We start from the raw sequence: 20,243 nt of genomic DNA, 5'->3' as shown, positions 1-20,243 counted from the left end.
GGTGTAGGCGCCGCCTGGACACTCGTACCACAGTGAACAGACACTCAACCAACATTTTTCCAGCTACTGCCAAAGGCCAGTATTTCCCTAGGTGAGATCTTAGTTGGAACACAGACGGACTTCTAATAGGTATGCATTTATTTTCATGTGTAATAGGAAGAAACATAACTAGCACATAAGATGTGACTGTAGGATATATTGTTTAGCATAAGACTAAAGTTCGAAAGAAGTAAAATAAAAAATATGTTGAGTCAAAGAGAATATTCAGGAAGAAGAGAACAGGAGGTCCTCGGTTACAACAAGAATTGTGGAGGTGGTACGTGAATGCCCGGAGTTTGGGACTCACTCTGGTACGTGAATGCCCGGAGTTTGGGACTCACTCTCCAAGCTTCGAGCCGGAAGCTGGGCTCTGCTCTGAGGCCCCTAAGGGGCTCTACAGGGAGACCCTCTGGGTCCTCAGAGCCTAAGGCATCCCCACAGGAGTGCGTGGTGCATCCAGACCACCCCAGGGAGGAAAGTACATTTTGTTTAATTTGTTTATGTCCTACAAGATGTCTTAGGAGTTACAAAGCAACAAAAGTGATTTTCCTTAAAAGGGAAGAAGAATCTTCTAGGTATGGCCTTGAGGAAGCAGTGGCCACAGGGTAGCCTGGGTTGGGGGGATAAACAGGGAGGCTGAAGGGTCACCCCAGCACTGTCCTGGAAGAGTGTGCCCACGTGTGGGGTCTGTGTGCACAGCCCAGTCAAGGCTGTAGGAGGAACACTCAGAGCTCCTGGGCCCTGTTCCGCAACATACAATGGCACTTAGTCAATGCTGAATCACTGTCACTCCGGGAGGAGCGCCAGAAGGCAGGGCAGAGGGGGGCTGAGTGCCTGGTGTATCAGCATATATCACCCTCTCCTCCTGCCCCTGCTGTTCAGGTTCATACCTGGGTCTGGTCCCCATGTCGGCACAACATGTCCTCCAGGTGAGAAGTCCAAGGTTGCCACCACTAGGCCTCAGTCTTGTACGTTTATGAGACATTTCCTATCAAGATCCCCACCTTGCCCCAAATCCAAAGAATGTTTCTCACCATTTAAATCTCAAATTTTTAGAAAAGGGCTTTTTAAGGGACCCTGGAGGTTTCCCCAAACAGCTCAGTCCTGCAAGCCAGGGCTGGTCTTAGTAATCCCCTATGGGACAGCTAAAGTGTCATTGCTAGGGACATGGGGTGTCATCTAGAGAACTCACTCCAACTCACCCACGGAAATGGGGCTCAAGGCCAGCGCTCGAGAGGGGCTAGAGCCTTGGAGATGGGAACCCTTGGCACGAGGCTCCTGGTCTGGAAGCCTTTCTGAGCCCAGAGGCTAGAAGGAGGAGTGGAAAGTCTGAGGAGCACGGTCTGCCAGTCGCCCACCTCTGAGCCGGGAGGGGACCGGGGCGGCTCAGCCCCTGTGTCCCAGACATGGTAGGCGGAGCTGCAGGCTGGTCCCTGTCCCGGCTCAGAAGGAAAGTGTGCAAGAGTGGGTCAGAAAGGCAAACTGAGTCAGGAAAGGTCCCCCCACCCCCACCCCTCCTCGAGTCCCCAGGCCCAGTGGGTGCCCTCAGCAGCACCCTGCGGCGCTCCGCTTCACGTGGCACGGCTTACAGAAGAGGCGGTTGTTCAGTGGGTAGCAGCCTTGGTCCGTGGGCTCCACAGACAGGAGGATCCTGCAGTCCTGCGGGAAACAAGGCACGAGTGGATGGACCCCAGGCCCGAGCATGGCAGCACAGAGCCCACACGGGGTGGGGACTCCCCCAGCATTTGCTGATGAAATTAACGGAATGAATGCGCTCCCGAAGGGTCGGGAGCATGGCCCCTCATTTCCATTCTCCCAACACAGCTGGGCCAGGTCTCGGTCAGGGAAGAGGAGGCACATGGGGGCTTTCATCCACTCGGAAGTGTGAGTGATGAGGGAGGAGTCAGCTGAGGGGAGAACTGAGGACACTCGGAGAATCATGGACACTGAGGGATCATGGAAAGAGCTAGAAGGGCCTTAGCGACCACCCAGCAGCAGCCCTCTGAGAACGTAAGCTCTGCGAGGCAGTAACCCCATTTCCTGCTAGGTCCCACCTAGACCAGAGACCGGTACACCACAAGCCTACGATAACCATCTGCTGGGTGAATAACGGAATCTAGTCCAGTCCCTTCATTTCACAGCTGGGGAAACTGAGGTCTGGAGAAAGACAGGCTTGCCCCAGGTTGTACAACTGGTCCTGGTTCAGGCGTCTTTTTCTTGCTCCTCTGTCTGTACACCTTCAACACTGGCACAAACCTCCAATTTTTCAAATCACCAAAGGATGTCGGACTAAGGAGGATGGGGATTGGGGGCGAACTTTGGCCACTTTACCATTCCGCCACAGCCCACACCTCATCGGGGCCTCACCTGGGCACACGCTGGAGGGTGACAATGGGAACAATTAATGTCCAGAAACCTGGCTCAGGGCTCAGCTGGCATCCTCTGGAAGTTGCATGGCTCAGACCAGAGGGGCTGGTCCCCACAGAGACAACTTTGGGGTCCCGGCTGCCATCCTGACCCAGCACAGCCAGGGGAGAAGGGCGCCCTCGTGTGTCTATTCCCTGCAACTGCACCTCAAGTCAAGCAAGGTGACGGGATGAGCGCTATTCCTAAAGGCCACTTGTTTGGCATTCCGAGAATAACAAGTGCCAAACCTCAGGTCCCAAAGGGGCCCATGTGACCTCTCCTAATTAGAATCAAGGGAGAAAACACCTCAACTACGACCGAGTCACAGTCTGTGAGGGAGCTGTGGGGTGGCCCCAAGCTGGCTAGACCCGGGTCAGACGGACCAGGGTTGGAGTCACTTTTCTCAAGCTCAGTTTTTCATGGTTCCTCATCTGAGATGGCACTTTGGAGCCCATTTCCCTGCTTGGGGGAAACAGCACCCCGAATCAGTTCCGGGCCACGGTGGTTCAAGCCTTCCCCTCTGAAATGTAACTGCTAGAGCCCGAGCCCTGACTTACAGCAGCAACCTGGGTGACGCTCATGGCCGCCTTCGCCAAGCCGACCAGGGGCAGGCAGGGAGGGTTTGTTTGCTCACCAGCCAGGCTCAGGGAAAAGCTAATCGCCACTGGGCTTAATGAGGACTAGGGTGGTGATAACAGCACTTGAATGACATCATTGTTCTTGTAAGATGTGTTATCAGCTGGACCTTGAACCATAACCAACGCACAACATAATATGGAGCAATAAATATATCAACTTCTCTACCAAGCCCCCTTGTCACTTGTGTGCAAACAGTCTCTTGGCTCCATACATCTGTTTAAATAAGTGCAAAGTAAAATAAATGTTTGGAATTACTCACTGGCTGGCTAAGAGATTTCCTCTGGGACACCCCACTTAGGTGGCACCCATAAAAGGTGCTACCTTTGTCACCATCGCCAGAGAAGACACAGTAGCAACATGGGGGTGACGGAGGAAGAGGCAGGGGAGGACTCGGAGCCTCCCCAGCAGGACTGACTACATAATAGCAGAGCCCAGGGCAAAGTGCAAAGTAGAGCCCGTTGTTCGAAGAGGAAGAATTTCAGGACTGTGACAGCAGAGCTCTGAAGCAAGCGTGGGACGCTGCTGAGCGGGGGACCCTGTGCTGGGCATTCCCTGCTGGGGCTACTGCACCAGCTTTAAGCAGTGTCCCCCTGTCAACCTCCCTCCACCCTGCAGCATCCCTTTCTTCTTTCCTAGGCTTGTAGCAACGCCTCCTGGTCTCATAGGGTCCTGCTTCATTGGCCCCAAGGGTTGTCAATCATGGCCCCCCGGCCAGTGATTGGCTCAGAATGATTGGGTCATGTGGCCCAAGCTGGACCAATCAGAGGCCTTCTTGAGACGGTACCGGTTCCCCTGATGGGGTTTCTAAGTTGGAAGGATGACCATGCCTGTATCCCTCTCCTCACAGAGGATGCTAGCCCCCCGGGAAGAGAAAATGAAGCAAACACACAAAACATGCAGAACCGAGAGACGGAGAGAGCCCTGATGATCTCATCAATGACCTCACCGACAGCCTTCTCATGAGATTCCCTTTCTTGAGGAAAGCAGGATGGGCTTGGTTTTTATCATTAACTCGGAGCTCCGATTAATAGACTCTATTTGTAATGATCTCCATTCTTATCTGTCTCTGCTCCTGGGCCGTGAGCCCTTGGGAGCTGAGTCCCCACCCTGACTCGTCCCCGAGTCCCCGCGCCCAGCGCAGGCCTGGCACCCCCCCTCCCCGGGCGCCCCCCGCCCAGCAGCGCGATCCTAACTCCTCACCGCCCCACTCACCTCACACCTGTAGCAGTTTTCATGGAAGTTCCTTCCCATGCACTCGATTTTGAAGGCATCCTTCCCGTCCCGAGGGATGATGGGGTTCTCACAGATGCTGCACACGGGGGCGAATTTCCTAGAGGGAAGGGAACCCACGCTCGAGGCGCTCCGGCCAGGACCGCAGAAATTAGCTGTGGGAGCCGGGGCGGCGCTCGTTCGCCTCCCCGAGCTATGTCAGACGCGTTGCCGTGTGACTCCACGGCCACAAACGCCTCTTTCTTCCTGGCAGGAGCGGAGGGTGAGACCGGTGTGATTAGATCCGGCTTCCCAGGGTATAATTAGCTCGAGGCAAGGAAGTGACTGCGGAACGTTTGAATTTGAGAAAGCCGAGAAATCTCCTGTGTGTTCAGTGGGGCTGACCCCATTTCGTTTATCTGGTATTGTAGGTCACTGCTACTTCTTCTTCTTCTTCTTATTCCCTGTCTTTTGAACAGACACATCTGTCTCTCCCCTTAGGCAGTGAGCGACTCCAGGGCAGGGGGCTGAGCCTGACACCTAGCTTGGGGATACTGCTTCATAAGGCTCTAGTTCCAAGGGGAGCTCCTGGGGCCTGGGGGTTTGAATCGTAACTTCCCTACATACCAGCTGGGAGACTTGTCTGCTGCCTGCCTCAGTTTCCACATTTGGTAAAAGAGAGTGCTTAATAGTACCTGCCTGACAGGCCAGGCTTGGGGATTAAAGGGCCTAAGCCACGGGGAGTGCCTGCCACAGCTCAGGTACCCGGAGTGTCTGCTAGAAGCAAGTGTGTGCTCAAATATAAGGTGTGTGGAAGAGGCAGATGGGTTTTTGTGAGCCCAGAGCCTGCAGGAATGCTCTACTCCAGCCCCTAGAGCTCAGGCCGGGCGCCTCTGTTCTGGCCGAGTCCCACCCAGTGCGCAGATCCCTCTCGTACCTATAGAAGTCGTCTAGGCAGTACACTTCATCCTGGCTGTCCAGGGCAAAGCTCTCATCCCCGATGCACCGGGCACAGGTGACGCACGTGAAGCAGGCCGGGTGGAAGGCCCGGCCCAGGGCCCTGATGATGTGCTCCCGGACCACCTCGCCACACTTGCCACACTTCTCCAGGGTGTCCTGGGACAGAGGGACATTGCCTCAGAGCCATCCAATGGCTGTGCCCACTCCCAGCCGAAAGGGGTTTCTGGCTGGTGACCCACAGGGGCCCAGAAGCACAGGGCTATAGGAGAAGGGCTCCCATTCATGCAACCGGCCTGTAACCACTGCCCCAAAACCTCTACCGTTGCTTAAAGTGAATCGAGCCTAGCATTGTATCCTGGGCTTACAGCGAGGAGTCCTGCCAAGAACTATTACTGCATTTTTTTGTTACTAGGACATGCTTAAGGCCCGTGTCCACTAGAGCCCATAGGAGAAATCTCTCTTAAACCTCAGAGTCAGGAAAAGGAATTCCTGGAAGAACTGGTGTGCTTTTGATCTTATAGACAATAAACCTCAAAACTCTTTCCCTTTTCCATTTGGCCACTGGGAAGCTCAGAGTCAAATTCTGTGTCCCACTTTTAGGAATGACCATAGGGGTCTTTTATTCATATATTTTGGGGTACTAACTTTCCCTCTGGTCTCATCTCCCTTTCTACTTTGATTTTCCTCTCTTCTGATTTCTTTAAATATCTCTGAAATTTCATTGCGGTAAGAACACTTAACACGAGATCTACGCTCTTGGCAAATTTTTAAGTGTACAACATTGTTTACTATAGGTATTTGTGCATTCTTATAAGCTGCCTCAAATCCCTCCTGGAATGAGGAGGATGGGCGGGGGGGAAGGGAAGAGGGAGGGATGGGGGAATGGAGGAGGAAATGGGGGGAGGGAGAGAGGGAGATTACTGAGGCAGAGCAAAGACCTTCCAGCCCGTCCACCTTCTCTTCTAGACAGGTCTCTTCCCTTCCTGGCTATGCTCCTGTTCATTTAACCTGATTTCATCCAGACAGACAGGTATGTTTGTCTCTGCTCCCATTTGGTGAGGACAACATTACATTTTCCCCTCTCTCCTTGTCCTGGGGGCAGCCCTTCCCTCCCTAGAACTAGACTCTGCCTAGAGTCTTCCTCCTGCTGCTTCCAGCTGTCAGCCCACCCTCGCCCCTGCTTCCCCTCAGTGCCTCACTCCTGCCTGGCTGTAAGTGGAGGGAAGAGGATAATGCTATCCCCCGCTGTCATTTGATGGGGTCAGAGGAATGGGGTAGGGATGGCCTGGCCCCTTGCTGCCCCCATGGTGCCTCACTGGATTCAGTGATGTGTTGAGACTGTCATCAGATTGTTTGGATTTTACTAGATAGTCCTCCAAATATTCTAACCCTTCCAATCAGTGGTTTTCCAATAGCAGTGTGTGTATCAGAATCACTGAGAGACTTGCTAAAAGCGCAGATTGCCAGGTGCTACCAACTCATGAGAACAAGGTGAGGCCTGCACACAGCCAGGGGACGCGTCTGGGAGTGGGCCGCACACGCCACGCCATCAGAGTGCTAGCAACTCTAACATCGCGGCATTCGAACTAGCTCTCCCAGACTGCATCTGGTACTCAGAGGTGACAGATTCCTGTGAGACCGTGCATCAGAACCTGTGGCTTTAGGTGAGAGAGGCAAGGCCACGGGCAGGCTCCAGAGTCAGACGGGGCTGGGGGAGAGTCCCAGCTCCACCACCTTGGAGTGTGACGTGTGTGACAGGCTGGTCCTAAGCCCTGGAACCTGTGACTACCTTTAATGGCAAATATGATTGAGTTCAGGGGCGCCTGGGTGGCTCAGTCGTTAAGCGTCTACCTTTGGCTCAGCTCATGATCCCAGGGTCCTGGGATCGAGCCCCATGTTGGGCTCCTTGCTCGGAGGAGAGCCTGCTTCTCCCTCTCCTACTCCACTGCTTGTGTTCCCTCTCTCGCTGTGTCTCTCTCTGTCAAATAAATAAATAAAATCTTAAAAAAAAAAATATGATTGAGTTCAGTGTTTTGACCTGGGGAGATGATCCTGGGTGGGCCCTAAGTGCCATCCCAAGTGTCCCCATAAGAGGAAGGCAGAGGGAGATTTGACACAGAAGGAGGAAGTAGGACACCGAAGCAAGATGCCACCCTGCTGATTTTGAAGGTGGACGAAGGAACCAAGGGACGCAAGAGACGCTGCTTCAGAAGCTGGAAAAGGTAAGGAAACAGATTCTCCCCTAGAGCTCTGGAGGGAGTGCAGACTTGCCTACGGACTTCTGACCTCCAGAACTGTAAGAGAATGAATGCATCCTGCTTGAAGCCATTAAAGTTTGTGGTGATTTGTTACAGCGGCCACAGAAAACTAATACACCTTGGCTGAGCTCCTTCCCCTCGCTGAGCCTCGACTTCCTCATCTGTGAAATGGGTCACTGGGCCCGCCTCCCAGGGTAACTGTGGGGCATGAAATAACGGGACACCTTCCAAGTGCCCAGCACGGTGCCTGGTGCCTGGAGGCCAGCCACAGGGGGGTTACCTGGTAGCAGGGTTCGCAGAAGGGCCGCCCGTCCTTCTGGTAGTAGTTCTGCCCAGCTAGCTGGCGGCGGCAGGTGCGGCACGTGAAGCACTGAGCGTGGTACTGCCTCTTCATGGCCTCCACGGCCAGCTCTCGGGGTGACACGGTCTTGTGGCAGAAGGCACAGACGTCTGGGGTGGAGAAGACACAGGATGTCAGCCGCCCAGCCCGGGAGAACCGCACCCAGGTACCGCCCGGGACAAGCCTAGAGCGCTGGGTCTTTGCCTCGGGCCCCCGGGGTTGTGAGTGTGGCCTCATTTTGGGAGGAGCAGTAAAAAGGAACGTGAACAGCCTCTGAAAGCCTAAATCAGGGACGGACGCCTGGCTGGCTCAGTCGGTGGAGTGTGCAACTCTTGATCTCGGGGTTGTGTTTGAGCCCTACATTCTGTGTAGAGATTACTTAAAAATAAAATCTTAAAAAAAAAAAAAAAAGCCTAAATCAAAGGACACAGCATCAGGACGAGTGAGTTGCCATCCGTAAAAAAAATTTTTTTTTTTTAAGATTTTATTTACTTATTTGAGACAGAATGAGAGAGGGAGAGAGAGCACATGAGAGGGGGGAGGGTCAGAGGGAGGAGCAGGCTCCCTGCCGAGCAGGGAGCCCGATGCGGGACTCATCCAGGGACTCCAGGATCATGACCTGAGCCGAAGGCAGTGGCTTAACCAACTGAGCCACCCAGGCGCCCCTGCCATCCATAAAAATTTAAAGGAGGCTCTATGGTGACACCTTTATACCCAGATAATCCCAAATGTATCAAAGAACTAAATGTGAAAAATGAAACCATAAGACTAGAAGAAGCCAGAGAATTATATTATAACCTTGGAGTAGAGAAGGCTTTTGGTGCCTGGTAAGCACTTAGTAGCTACTAAGTAAATGGCTAACACGCGGGCCTGGGGGGCTGGGAGGGTCATGCCCTCAGACACTGCTGGGTGGGGGGGATGCAGATCGGGAGGACCACAAAGGCCAATGTGGCAAAAAGATCAAAGTTATAGGGGCGCCTGGGGGGCTCGGTCGTTAAGCGTCTGCCTTCGGCTCGGGTCATGATCCCAGGGTCCTGGGATCGAGCCCCGCAGCGGGCTCTCTGCTCCGCGGGGAGCCTGCTTCTCCCTCTCTCACTCTCCCTCTCTCGCTGTGTCTCTCTCTGTCAAATACATAAAATCTTAAAAAAAAAAAGATCAAAGTTATAAATGCACCTACCCTTTGACCACGGTATTTCCTCTCCTAGAAATTTCTCTCACAAATTTGCATGCAGGCAAAATGACCTACGTGCAAGGCGATTCATCTCAGCCTCGTTTGTCACAGCAAGAAACCACCTAAGTGCCCGTCCACAGGTGACTGGCTAAATGCATATGACAGGGCCCTGATAAGGAATACTATACAGCTGTGGAAAAGAAGGAGCCACTTTATGTTCAGATGTGGAGCGAGCTCTAAGATGTTTGAAGGAAAGGAAGCAAAGTGCAGAACAGCACAGAGTTTGCTACAGTTTGTGGGAAAATGGGCCAGGGTCGGGGGGGGCAGACACATATTTGTATTCGCTTGCATATGCATCAGATATCTCTGGAAGGGTATGTGAGACATTAACAACAGAGGCTGCCCATCTGGCAGGAAAGAGGGGAACACACGGATGGTGCAAAGGGGAGACTTTTCACTGTATGCCTTTCTGTGCTTTTTATTTTGTCTACGCGAGAACATTATGTGTTCAAAAAATTAAATAGTGAAAAAATTCAAGGCATTTTGCTATCACACACCGCTTCTCAGCCTTTTGGCTAAGATCAAGTGTAGCATTTTGCTATCATAGCACATTTTGCTGATCAATATTTATTTATTTATTTATTTATTTTATTTTTTTTTTAAAGATTTTTTATTTATTTATTTGAGACAGAGAGAATGAGAGAGAGAGAGCTCATGAGAGGGAGGAGGGTCAGAGGGAGAAGCAGACTCCCTGCCGAGCAGGGAGCCCGACGCGGGACTCGATCCCGGGACTCCAGGATCACGACCTGAGCCGAAGGCAGTCGCTTAACCAACTGAGCCACCCAGGCGCCCTGCTGATCAATATTTAAATGGCCTTCAGCTCAGCGCGCCTGGTGGGGGGGGGCGCGGTCAGTGGAGCGTCTGACTCCGGATTTAGGCTCAGGTCATAATCCCAGGGTCATGAGATTGAGCTCTGCGTCAGGCTCCATGCTCAGGGAGGACTCTGCTTAAGACTCTCTCTCCCTCTGCCCCTCCCGCACCCCCTCTCTCAAATAAATAAAATCTAAAAATAAAAAAAAAAAAACTAGCATAAAAAAATGGATTTCAGTTATAAAGGAAAAAGATTTAGGCAATAAACATAAAATTGATGTGCAGTTATAAGGCTCATCGCTGAACCGTGAGCGGGGACAGGTGCTGGTGCCCCCCCTCTCCTGGTTCCCACCTGGAAGCTCATGCTTGTCCAGTGAGGCCCCTGGAGACCACCCAGAAGCCTTCCAGCCCTGAGTCCATACCTGTGGATGCCGCTTTCTCGTGGGGGCCAACAGGTTCTTCTGGGGGAGGCAGAAGCTCCTCCCCTGCGGGCCTGGCAAGACCGGGCCGGGGCTGGAGTGGAGGCCCCTCCAGCAGGGACTGTGGGGAGACAGGGGGAGGACAGGAGAGGTGTCATCCGGTGGGGACCCCACACAGCCCTCTCAGCTCTGCTCCCCCTCTGATGGCCAGGCACAATTAGCCCTGCTTTACAGAGGAGGAAACCGAGGCACAGAGAAGCAAGTGACCTAATGTCACTCAGCAGAAAGGTTGACAGCAGTGGCTGGGGCCCAAAGCTACTTCTGAAGAATCTCCTAGAATCTCTTCCCTGGCCTGGAATCCCGCCCATTAATACAGTGGCCTCTGTTAAGGGCAGAGGATCAAAAATATCTTCTCAGAGGGTACCCCAGGGGGAAAAGGGTATGGCACCCCTCCTCCGGGGGCCTAGAAAAACAGGACCAACTTTTACCAGCTTGAAAGTTTCAAAGAGGGACAGCCCTCAAGCAGGAGCAACCTCCAGGCTTAAATCCCTGGAAGGCCGGGACTCTCCCTACCCCGCCCCCCCGGCCTTCCTGGGGTCCCTGGGCTCCACTGGGGGTCGGGGAGACCAAGGGGTTGGCAGTACCTGGGGTGGGGGTGGGGGCGGGGGCAGGTGCTCTAAGTCTGAAATGAGTGATGCTCCCATCGAGGCAGGGGGCTCCTCATCAGGGGAGGGCGGTGGAGGTGGGAGGAGGTCCAGGTCGGGGAGTGTGTCCTCGCCATCCAAGGTAGGAGGAGGGGGAGAACATCCTGCAAACAAAAGGGGAGAGAGGGTTGGTCTGAGTCTCTGCAGGCGGGCAGAAAGTGTGTCCACTTACCCAGAAGGCCATACAGCGTGGGGGCCAAGAGCTCAGGTCCAGGGTCCACCAGACCTGGGTTCCATCTCTGGCTCTGCCGCTGACTTGCTGTGTGTCCTTAGGCAAGAGACTTAACCTCTCTGTTTGCTCAGTTGAAACATGGGTATCAATCTTTCCAGGCTGTTGTGAGGATGGGAAGAGCTTGGCACAGGAGAGGGCACGTGGCGTGGGCTCAGAAAACAGAAGCTGTCAGAACCCTCCATAACAGCCCTCCCCTACCTGGACACTCGAGGGCCCCAAATCCTTGCTAGAAGGTCCTTGTTGAAATACAAGCAAACTCAAACCCTAAGGCTGTGGTTCTCAAAGTGTGGTTCCTGGCTCAGCAGCAGCAGTGACTAGAAGTGTGTCCAGAAATGCACCTTCTGGGTCTGCCCCCGATCTGGAGAATCAGAACCTGGGGTGGGGGTGGGGGGTGTCCAGCCACAGAAGGCATAAGAAACCCTCCCAGTGACAATATGCCACCGAAGTGTGGGGACCACCGCCCTGGTTAAATAACCCATCCAGGTCCACACCGAGATGTGGGGGAAGACTCAGGACTGAAAAAAGAATGTAAAATATCTCATTGATAATTTTCGTAATTACTGCTGAAATGACCATTTTACTGTAGCAAATGGCATAATATACATCATTAAAATTAATATTACTTGGGGGACCTGGGTGGCTCAGTCGGTTAAGCATCTGCCTTCTGCTCAGGTCATGATCCCAGAGTCCCTGCTCAGTGGAGAGTCTGCTTCTCCTTTTCTCTCTCCCTCTGCAACTCCCCCTGCTCGTGCTTGTGTGCTCTCTCTCTCTCAAATAAATAAATAATATCTTTAAAAAATTAATAAATAATAATAATTTTAAAAAGAACCACCTGGGGCGCCTGGGTGGCTCAGTCGGTTAAGCATCCGACTCTTGATTTTGGCTCGGGTCATTTCAGGCTCCTGGGATGGAGCCCCACGTCAGGCTGCACGCTGAGCCTGAGAGTGGAGCCTGCTTAAGATTCTCTCCCTCTGCCCCTTCCCCTCCCCCACTTGTGCACACGCTCTCACTCTCTCTCTCACTCACTCTAAAAAATAAAATAAAATAATAAAATTTTAAAAAGAGCCACCCAACAGCAAACACATGTACATACGTAAGAAAAACACACTGGCATGACATCATTTTCATGGTTAGTGCAGAAGAGCTTAAGTCTACTTTTTTTAAGGATTTGAGAGAGAGAGAGAGAGCAGGAGCACGGGGAGTGGCAGGCAGAGGAAGAGGAAGGAGCAGACTCCCCGCTGCACAGAGAGCCCAGGACCCCAAGATCATGACCTGAGCCAAAATCAAGAGTCAGATTCTTAACCACTGAGCCACCTGAGACTCAGGCGGCTTCAGGCGCCCCAGGAGAGCTTAACTCTTGTTGGGAAAGCTGAGGTCTACAGAGGTTCACAGAAGGGGAGGGGCCTGGATCCAGGGCTCAGGGAGGACCTCGGGGAGGACCCAGGGAGGAGGAGGGCTGAGGATCTGCCGAGCTCCTGCCTCAGCCCCAGGCTCTGCTCTGTCCAGGAACAGCTCCCTACACTGTGCAGCAACTCCCACCCCTCCTGGCTGTCCCAACAAGGCGCTGCCCAGCTCCCCTGGAGGAGGTGCCTGGGGGTCAGGAGGGAAGCACGCCCCGAAAATCCTGCCGGCTCCCACGTGCAGGGAGAGTGCTATTAATAGTGCCCCGGGGAGAAAGGGCAGGGTGTCTGGTCTGAGTCTGCCCTCCGCTCCCCTCCTATCTCTGGGGCACAAGGTAGGCCAGGCCTCACAAGGTCAGACTGCCTCAGACACCCATGGAAAGCAGACGGAAGGTGCCCCAGGCCCTGCCCACCCGCCGCTCCCCCCCAAGACCCAGGGTCTGGTCCCATTCCCTGCTGATTCACTGGGGCACCTCTCTGGGCTTAGAGGTTTCTTATCCATTCGATAAAGAAAATGAGCCCCTTCCCTTTTCTCCCAAGGACTGAGGGAGTACAGATGGGAGGATTATTCTAGACCTGTGAGTAAGCCACAGAATCCTCTGGGGGCTTGCTCAGATGCAGATGGTGGGCCCCACTCCCAGAGCTTCTGACTCAGCAGGCTTGGGGGAAGAGCATGAGAATTTACATTTTTGAAAAGTTCCCAGGTGAAGCTGCAGCTGCTGGTTCAAAGCCCACACTTGGAAAACCAGGCTTCTACTCCCCAAGCTTCACTTGCTTAATGCCTTTGGGCTAGAACAACAGTTCCCCAAGCCGGGTCCCCAGACCAGAGCATCGGCATTACCTGGAAATGTGTAAGAAATGCAAATTCTCCGGCCCCACCGCAGACCTACTGAATCAGAAACACCCAGGGTGGGGCCTGGCCTGCTGGCTGTGTTTAAACAAGCCCCCTCCTGAGCTGAGGCTGCTCCAGCGTGAGAACTTTGCTCCAGATGAGCTGAAGTGAGTCAGGAACCAGATCGCGGAGAGACAGCAGGAGTGCTCAGGCCTCGCCCGGGACTCTGCCTTCAGTCCTGGCCAGGACAGGAATTCAAGGCAGACAGGGGCTGGAGGCCTGCAGGCAGGTGTGCAGAGGGCCCCAGCTGAACCAGGGTCACGTGGCCAGGAGCAGGAAGAGCACACTTCTATTTATTTATTTATTTATTTTAATTAAATTTTTTTTTTTTAAGAGCAGACTTTTAAAGAGAAGCCCAGAGAAAAAGTGACTTCTGAATGCAAGTTGGTGAGGCTGAATCAGTGCACATGAGCATCTAGAGGGGAGTGGGGACGGAGCGAGGGAAAGGTGGGGACCTCTGTCAGGATGAAAGGGCCAAAAAAAAATGTGTGTGGATTCCTGAGGGGACAAGCTCTAGCTGGGGTGTCATATGACAGCCTGCAGCTGAGATGGGTCTAAGCAACTGGCAGGGCCCCAGGGCCCGCTCTGTGCTCTGTGGTCAGACCAGACTCAGGCCCAAGCTGCTCGCCTGGAACTTGTCTCACTCAAGCGAGGCTGAACCCCAAGATTCCCTGAGCTCTGCCCATGGGCCAAATTGGAGAACAAAATGGCGGACCAGCTGACCAGCCACTGCTGGGCGCCCCCTCCCAGGGAAGGTCCACTTTTGTTATCACACTCCCGGGATCTTCTGATATTCCAATAACCCATGAAAATGTCCTGGAAATGTTGGCATTAGGGGCATCTACACTATATATCCTGGACTCCCTCTCCTACCCAGAAGGGACGTCATTTTTTTCCACTGGATCACACGTCCTGCTGTGTGAATTCTGGTCCTCGTGGTCCTGGTTCTATATGGAAGCACCTGGAGGAGGTTGTGTTCTCAGGATGTGTGGTTAGGAAGGAAAGATGAGTTTGCAAGGTTGTGTCACATGAAGAGGCCTGTTACATGAATGTCCATGTATTCCCACGTGTGTACACACGTGGCCCCTTCTCCTGCCCTTTTCTGGCCTCCTGGAATTGGCAGTTCCTATTGGTCTTTAGGTGGTTTCTGCGGTGATGGGGATGCACAGGGCTACCTTAACCTTGCTCAAGGACAGCAGGACACCCAACTCGGCACCCGGGGGACATCAGGGGGCTCGTCCTTGATGTCTCTGTGCCTCCTTATTCCACTTGGTGTCCTGTACGGCAAGCCATCCCCCTGCCCCAGGGTTGTCCTCCTTCCTCGTTTCTACCCAACCAACAGCTAAGACTCCATGGAGTGGAGTCTCCAAGACTCTTCAACACCATGACAGCAGAGCCAAGCTCAAGGTAAAGGAACAGCCATGTATGAAGCATATCCATTCTGTGATGGATGCATCACATACATGACCAAATTTCCACTTTCCAGAGGAGGAAACCAAGCAAAGACCCAGCTCGCCTAAGACCATACAGTAAGTGAATGGCAGAGCTTGAGAGAGAATAAAACCACCTTTGAGGTCCAACGTGCCCAATCTATTCCTGCCTCAGGGCCTCTGCACTTGCTTTGCCCACTGGCCAGAGAAGGTACGTGGCTTGCCAACATCACACAGCCAAGTGGAAGAGCTGGGATTCAAACCCGGGCAGGCGGGCTTGAGTCTGCCTGGCACACAGTAGGTGCTCGATGAATGAATGGACACCTGAATGAGCTCAGAGCCTGTCCCTTCCTCCCCACCTCTGTGCTGCCTCTGACTCAGCCTCCTGCCCAGTCCCCTCACCTTCTTACCTCCGTTGGAGAGCTGAGGTGGTACGGCTGGCACGGTGGCTGCCGCCCTGGCAGGGGGGGTCCAAGGGCTGGGCCTTCCTGCCGAGCCAGCCCCGGGCGCCTTCACGGCAGCAGGGGGCTCCCAGGGGCGGCCAGGCCGGGCCTCACAAGCCGCCCGCTTCACTTCCTCGGCCACTGCCATGTTTCGCCGCGGGGGGGCCAGCGTGATAAAGACAGACGAGGCGACCCTCTTCCCTGGCTTCGAGGCCATTGTCTCGGTTCCTGCTGGGGCTGGGGACAGAGTGGGGCTCAGGCTGGGGCAGGGCTTCGGGCCCAGGGCTGTGCTCCTCCTAGCCAGACAGGCATCCCCAGGGCACGGAGCCTCCCTGCTCCTAACAGGACAGAGACAGAGGAGGGGCTGGGGATATCCTGCGGGGAGAGGGCAGGTGTCCACCAGGTGGCTCGGCCACAGGGAGGGGACCCAGCAGTCCTGACCGCCCATGCCCCCAACCTGCGCACCCGGGGAAGCAAAGGGCAGCCCTGCCCTGCTCACCTCACAAATGATTACTCTTCCTCATCTGAGAAGTGTGAGGAAGGAGCAGCTCCTCCAGCTGCCCAACCCCAGGGCCCTGCCTACTGCGGGGCCACACCCCAGTTACCTCCCTCACCTGGAACCCAATCCTCCTTGGAGGGTCAGAGTCCCGGGGGATCCAGGCCAGCTCTGCTGTGGGAGGGAATGAGCGTGACCGGTCAGAGCATCAGGGTTGGGTTCCTGGAGGCAGAGGGGACAGAAGATCAATCTGAGCTACCATGGATCAAGGCCTACTCTGCACCCACCGTCCTAAGCACTTTCGGCCCACTCACTCCTAAGTCGTCCCGGCTGCTGGGGGAGAGGCACTATAACTATCCCGGCAGATGGAGAAGCCAAGGCTCAGGAAGGTATAGTCCCTTGTTCAGGGTCATGCAGCAGCAGAGCCGGGATCTGAATCCAGGGTCCATGTTCTTGACCACGTGGCTCTGTCACCCTCTCCCAGCCCAGCCCACCGCCGGCATCTTTTTCTCGGTATCAGCCTCCACATCCAATCAAGTCTTGATTCTATTGTCAGAATCTCTCACTCTGTCCCATCTCCAAAACCAGGCTCTGGTTCAGGCACTGGGGTGAGGTAGGGATAGGAGACCCAGTGGTCTCCAGTCCTGCCTCCTGCCCTGTCCCTGGAGTGATCTTTCCAGAGCATAAGTCTATCTCTCCTGTACTCAAAAACCTTCCATAGCTCCCTATTACCTTCAAAATGAAGTCCAAACTCCTCTGGCTTCAACTTTTTTTTTTTTCCATTTTTTTAAAAAGATTTTATTTTTAGGGGTGCCTGGGTGGCTCAGTCAGTTAAGGGTCTGACTCTTGATTTTGGCTCAGGTCATGATCTCAGGTCATGAGATCAAGCCATGCCTAGCACGGAACCTGCTTACTATTCCCTCTCTCTCCCTCTCCCCCTCCCCCACCTCCTCTCCCTCACTCTCTAAAAAAGTTTTTAAAAAAAGATTTTATTTTGAAGTAATCTCTACACCCAACATGAGGCTTGAACCCACAGCTCTGAGATCAAGAGTTGCACGCTCTTCCAACTGAGCCAGCAAGGTGCCCCTCAATTTCTTTTTTGACCACCCTGGACCGCTCACCCTTTCTCAACTTTTTCTCTTACTGGCCTTGGAGTGTTTCCACCCCTTGTTTTTCCTCCCCAGCCCCACAAAGGGCGAATGCCAGTTTTTTCTTAGAGGCCCAGCTTTTCCAGGAAGCCTCCCCTGATTCCTGACCCCCTCCTGGGAGCAGCTGTCTGCTTCCACAGGGTGATGACAGCCCATCACAGGACATGTTGGCTCCCTGTCACCACATCTACCCCTACCTCCCCAAGTGACTGTATGTGACTTCAGCTGTACCCGTAATCTTTGTGACCCAAGGCCAGCGTGGACATCAGAGCATGGATCTGGGAGCAGGGCAGCATTCCTGATGTCAAGGAGCCCATTTTCCATCCTCCAGGTGGTGACTGCAAACAGTAGCCTCCAAGGCCAAGGCTGAGGTGGGGCCACTCGGGTGGGGGGAGGGCAAGTTGACCACATTCAGCCAGGGGTCCTCACTGGGCTCCCAGGGCTTCTGCCCAGTTTGAGCTGGGTCTCTCCTCTTTCTAACTCACTCTCCAGCTGAGCCACCTGGATATGGTTCCAAAGCCCAGCCCACAAGTGTGCAGGGAGAAGAATAAACAAGGACCTAGTGAGTCAATCTCAAGAAGTGGGGCTGGGTGGGTAGGGGCTGAGGGCCCTGAGGGACCCCAGTGGCGGACTTGGAGCCCAAGTGACCACTCATAGGGCCCCCCTCTGTATCTCAAAGTCCACTGGCCACCTTGGACTCTCTTGGTGACTGAGGGAATAATAGTAACAAACACAACAAATGTGCCTCAGTTCCTCTTAAACTGGTTTATATGTTTGGTTAAAACATATAGCTCAGTCTGATTAATAAAATACCTGTTCTGAATAAGAAACCAACATGTGAAGAAAGCTTTAAAAGTGCTTTAAAAGTGCTTTCCTTTTGCATCTTGTTCTGTAAGTGAAGTCTGGAAGTATATATGCTCGCTGATATTGGCTGCCACAGTCAGAGGTCAAAACCATATGGTTTGACACTTTGGCCTTACGCTCGGTTATAAGCTTAAGAGTCTATTTTTGTAAGCAGCTTTCAGAGATTCACATCCAAGAAACAACAGCAATGGCACCTGCTGACCAAGCACTTGCTATGTGCTGGGCACTGTGGCTCGTGCTTTCCGAGCCTCAAAACGCACCTCATTTGCAACACAGCCCCTTATGCCCCCACTTTACAGGTAGTTCCATGTGAGGCCCCGAGAGGTTACGTGACTTTTCCAGGTCATCTTAGCAGACTTGGCAGACTCAGAATTCTAACTGAGCACCATTTGACCCGAGTCCCGGGGATGTCCTTGGACCTGAGACGACACACTTTTCCTTCCCTGGATGGTACAGGGCCTCCAAATCCTCAGGCCTGTTCTCACCCCAGAATGGCCCAATCCAGATGGATTTTCTTGTGGGCAGTGCATTCTGGGCTCATCCCCAGAGACTGCTGTGAATGCCCCCGCCGCCTCCCTCCGACCCTGCTCTGACCCCCACTCCACCCCAGCCCGCCCCTCCGGGAAGTCAGATCTGTGGGTTTCTCGGAAAACATCCAAGGCAAATGTCCTCGCTCTGAGGCCAGATGTTCACAGCTGGGCAGCTCCGCACCCCCCATCCCTCCCTGCGGTTCCTGCAGGGACTTCAGGCCCCAGGGGAAGGGGCCCCCACTGGGGATTTTCAAAGCCTGTCAGTCCAGCCCGGGGCTGCTAGGAGAGGGAGCCTCGGCCTCCCTCAGGTCCCACTGCCCCCAGGTCACCCTGGAGCGGGGTATGAGTGACAAAGCTCCCTGTGTGGGGCTCCTGGCCAGCCGCACCCACGGGACCCTCCACCCCCATCCTTCCTCCCGCAGAGGGGCAATCTGAGATCCAGTTGGGTAAGCAGAGAAAGTGGGAACAAAGGGAAAGAAAGTCATTTCCTGCCAAGAGGAAGGAAGGAGGCTGAGATCCAGCCAGCCACCCACCCAGCCCGGCTTTAGGCTGTAGCCCAGGGCAGAGACAGGCTGGCTGAGCTGGCCAGCCTCCCGGTAGTGGCCCCCCTCTTTCCCTTCCTTCCTACTCCTTCTAACCCCCTCCAAAAATTGCTGGAACCACCTGTAAGCTTTGTTCTTTAATACTTGGACAAAGCAACCTACGCTTGGTTCAGAATGACACTTTGCTGGAGGTGGGAATGAGGCTGTGCCCACCCCCTGCAGAGGGCCCTGCAACCTTGGGTAGGGTTCCCTTTCCCTCTCCCCCACCTCAGGGAAGCCAAGGAAGCACAGAGAGCTGGAGTCATGCCAGGCCCCACCTCTTTCCTGCTGGGTGACCCAGAGCAGGTTACTGACCCTCTCTGGGCCTCAGTTTTTTCCTAAAGTGAGAATAAAAAAATGTCTGTCCTGAAAGGTGGTTGGCTGAGAGAATACAAGGAGAGAGAGAGCGCTCCAGATCTTGGTACTTGGTAAGTGCAAAGAGAAGGCCAGCTGGTTATCCAGCCCCTGATGGGGAGGAGCCCCCAGGGGCCCAGCGGGCTTGGGGGATTTGGGAGGACCAGACTTGGCTTCCGTCCTCAAGATCAGGAATCTGGGCGCTGCCCGGGCTCTTCCCGGGGTCCCCGGAGCAGGGCTGGGGGCCCATCTCGGCCAAGATGCCCCACGGCACACCCCTTCCCAGCCCCCGACGGGGATCTGAGGCCCAGAGAGGGGCGGCCCTGGGGCCCCTCCATCCCCCCGCCTGACCCGGCCTGGGTGAAGGGGCCCGGAGCTCCCCGGAGCTCCGGAAACCCGGCGCCCTCCCGCAAGCAGCCCAGCCGGGAGGCTGCCCGGGTCACTGTGGGGCGCCGCCGGGGACTTTAATTCGATCCATGTGCGGGACGCTGTCCTCTTTGTGCGGGAGCTTCCGCCCTGCCCACCTCTTCCCCACCCCGGCGCCCCGCTTCGGGGCAGGGACACCAGCCCTCCCCCCGCTCCGGGGACAGAGGCCGGGGGCCGGGACCCAAGGCTGCACCCCAGCCCCCCGCGGGCCCCCTCCAGGAGCGCCGGGATTGGGGTCCCGGCCGCGGGGGGGGCGGGGGGCCGGGGTGGGCTCCGGCCCGGGGCTGCCCGCGCTGTCACCTGTGTGCGGCCGGGGCAGGGTCAGAAGGACGACCGCCCCCCCGCGCCCCGCGCCCCGCTTACCTGCGTCGCCCGCGCCCCAGCGGCTCCGGTCCGACGCCCGAGCGAGCAGAGCCGGGAGCGGCGCGGCGC

General features: G+C 54.8%; 1 protein-coding gene across 1 annotated transcript; it reads right to left on the bottom strand.

The window, feature by feature from the left end:
- Nucleotides 1–142: 142 nt before the first annotated feature.
- On the bottom strand, nt 143–20,228 carry FBLIM1 (filamin binding LIM protein 1). Its single transcript, XM_021683470.2, has 8 exons — nt 20,175–20,228; nt 15,380–15,649; nt 10,956–11,119; nt 10,315–10,432; nt 7,792–7,961; nt 5,231–5,409; nt 4,297–4,414; nt 143–1,698 (listed from the first exon to the last, which is right to left on the bottom strand). The coding sequence occupies exons 2-8, from the start codon at nt 15,627–15,629 to the stop codon at nt 1,585–1,587; spliced, it is 1,113 nt and encodes a 370-aa protein (XP_021539145.1). The 5' UTR covers nt 15,630–15,649; nt 20,175–20,228; the 3' UTR covers nt 143–1,584.
- Between the last annotated feature and the right edge of the window lie 15 nt (nt 20,229–20,243).

This window comes from Neomonachus schauinslandi, chromosome 4 (assembly GCF_002201575.2).
Source record: "Neomonachus schauinslandi chromosome 4, ASM220157v2, whole genome shotgun sequence".
NCBI lineage: Eukaryota > Metazoa > Chordata > Mammalia > Carnivora > Phocidae > Neomonachus > Neomonachus schauinslandi.
Note: the sequence above shows the minus strand (reverse complement) of the source record. Positions and strands in the feature narration are given on the sequence as shown.

Bases quoted from the DNA above. Each gene is read 5' to 3' on its own strand.
- FBLIM1 (XM_021683470.2), bottom strand. From the start codon at position 15,629: ATGGCCTCGAAGCCAGGGAAGAGGGTCGCCTCGTCTGTCTTTATCACG. The intron at 10,433-10,955 runs GTACTGCCAACC...GTCTCCCCACAG, and splicing joins CGCCCCCACCCCCACCCCAG to TCCCTGCTGGAGGGGCCTCC. The intron at 7,962-10,314 runs GTATGGACTCAG...TCTCCACCCCAG, and splicing joins CGAGAAAGCGGCATCCACAG to ACGTCTGTGCCTTCTGCCAC.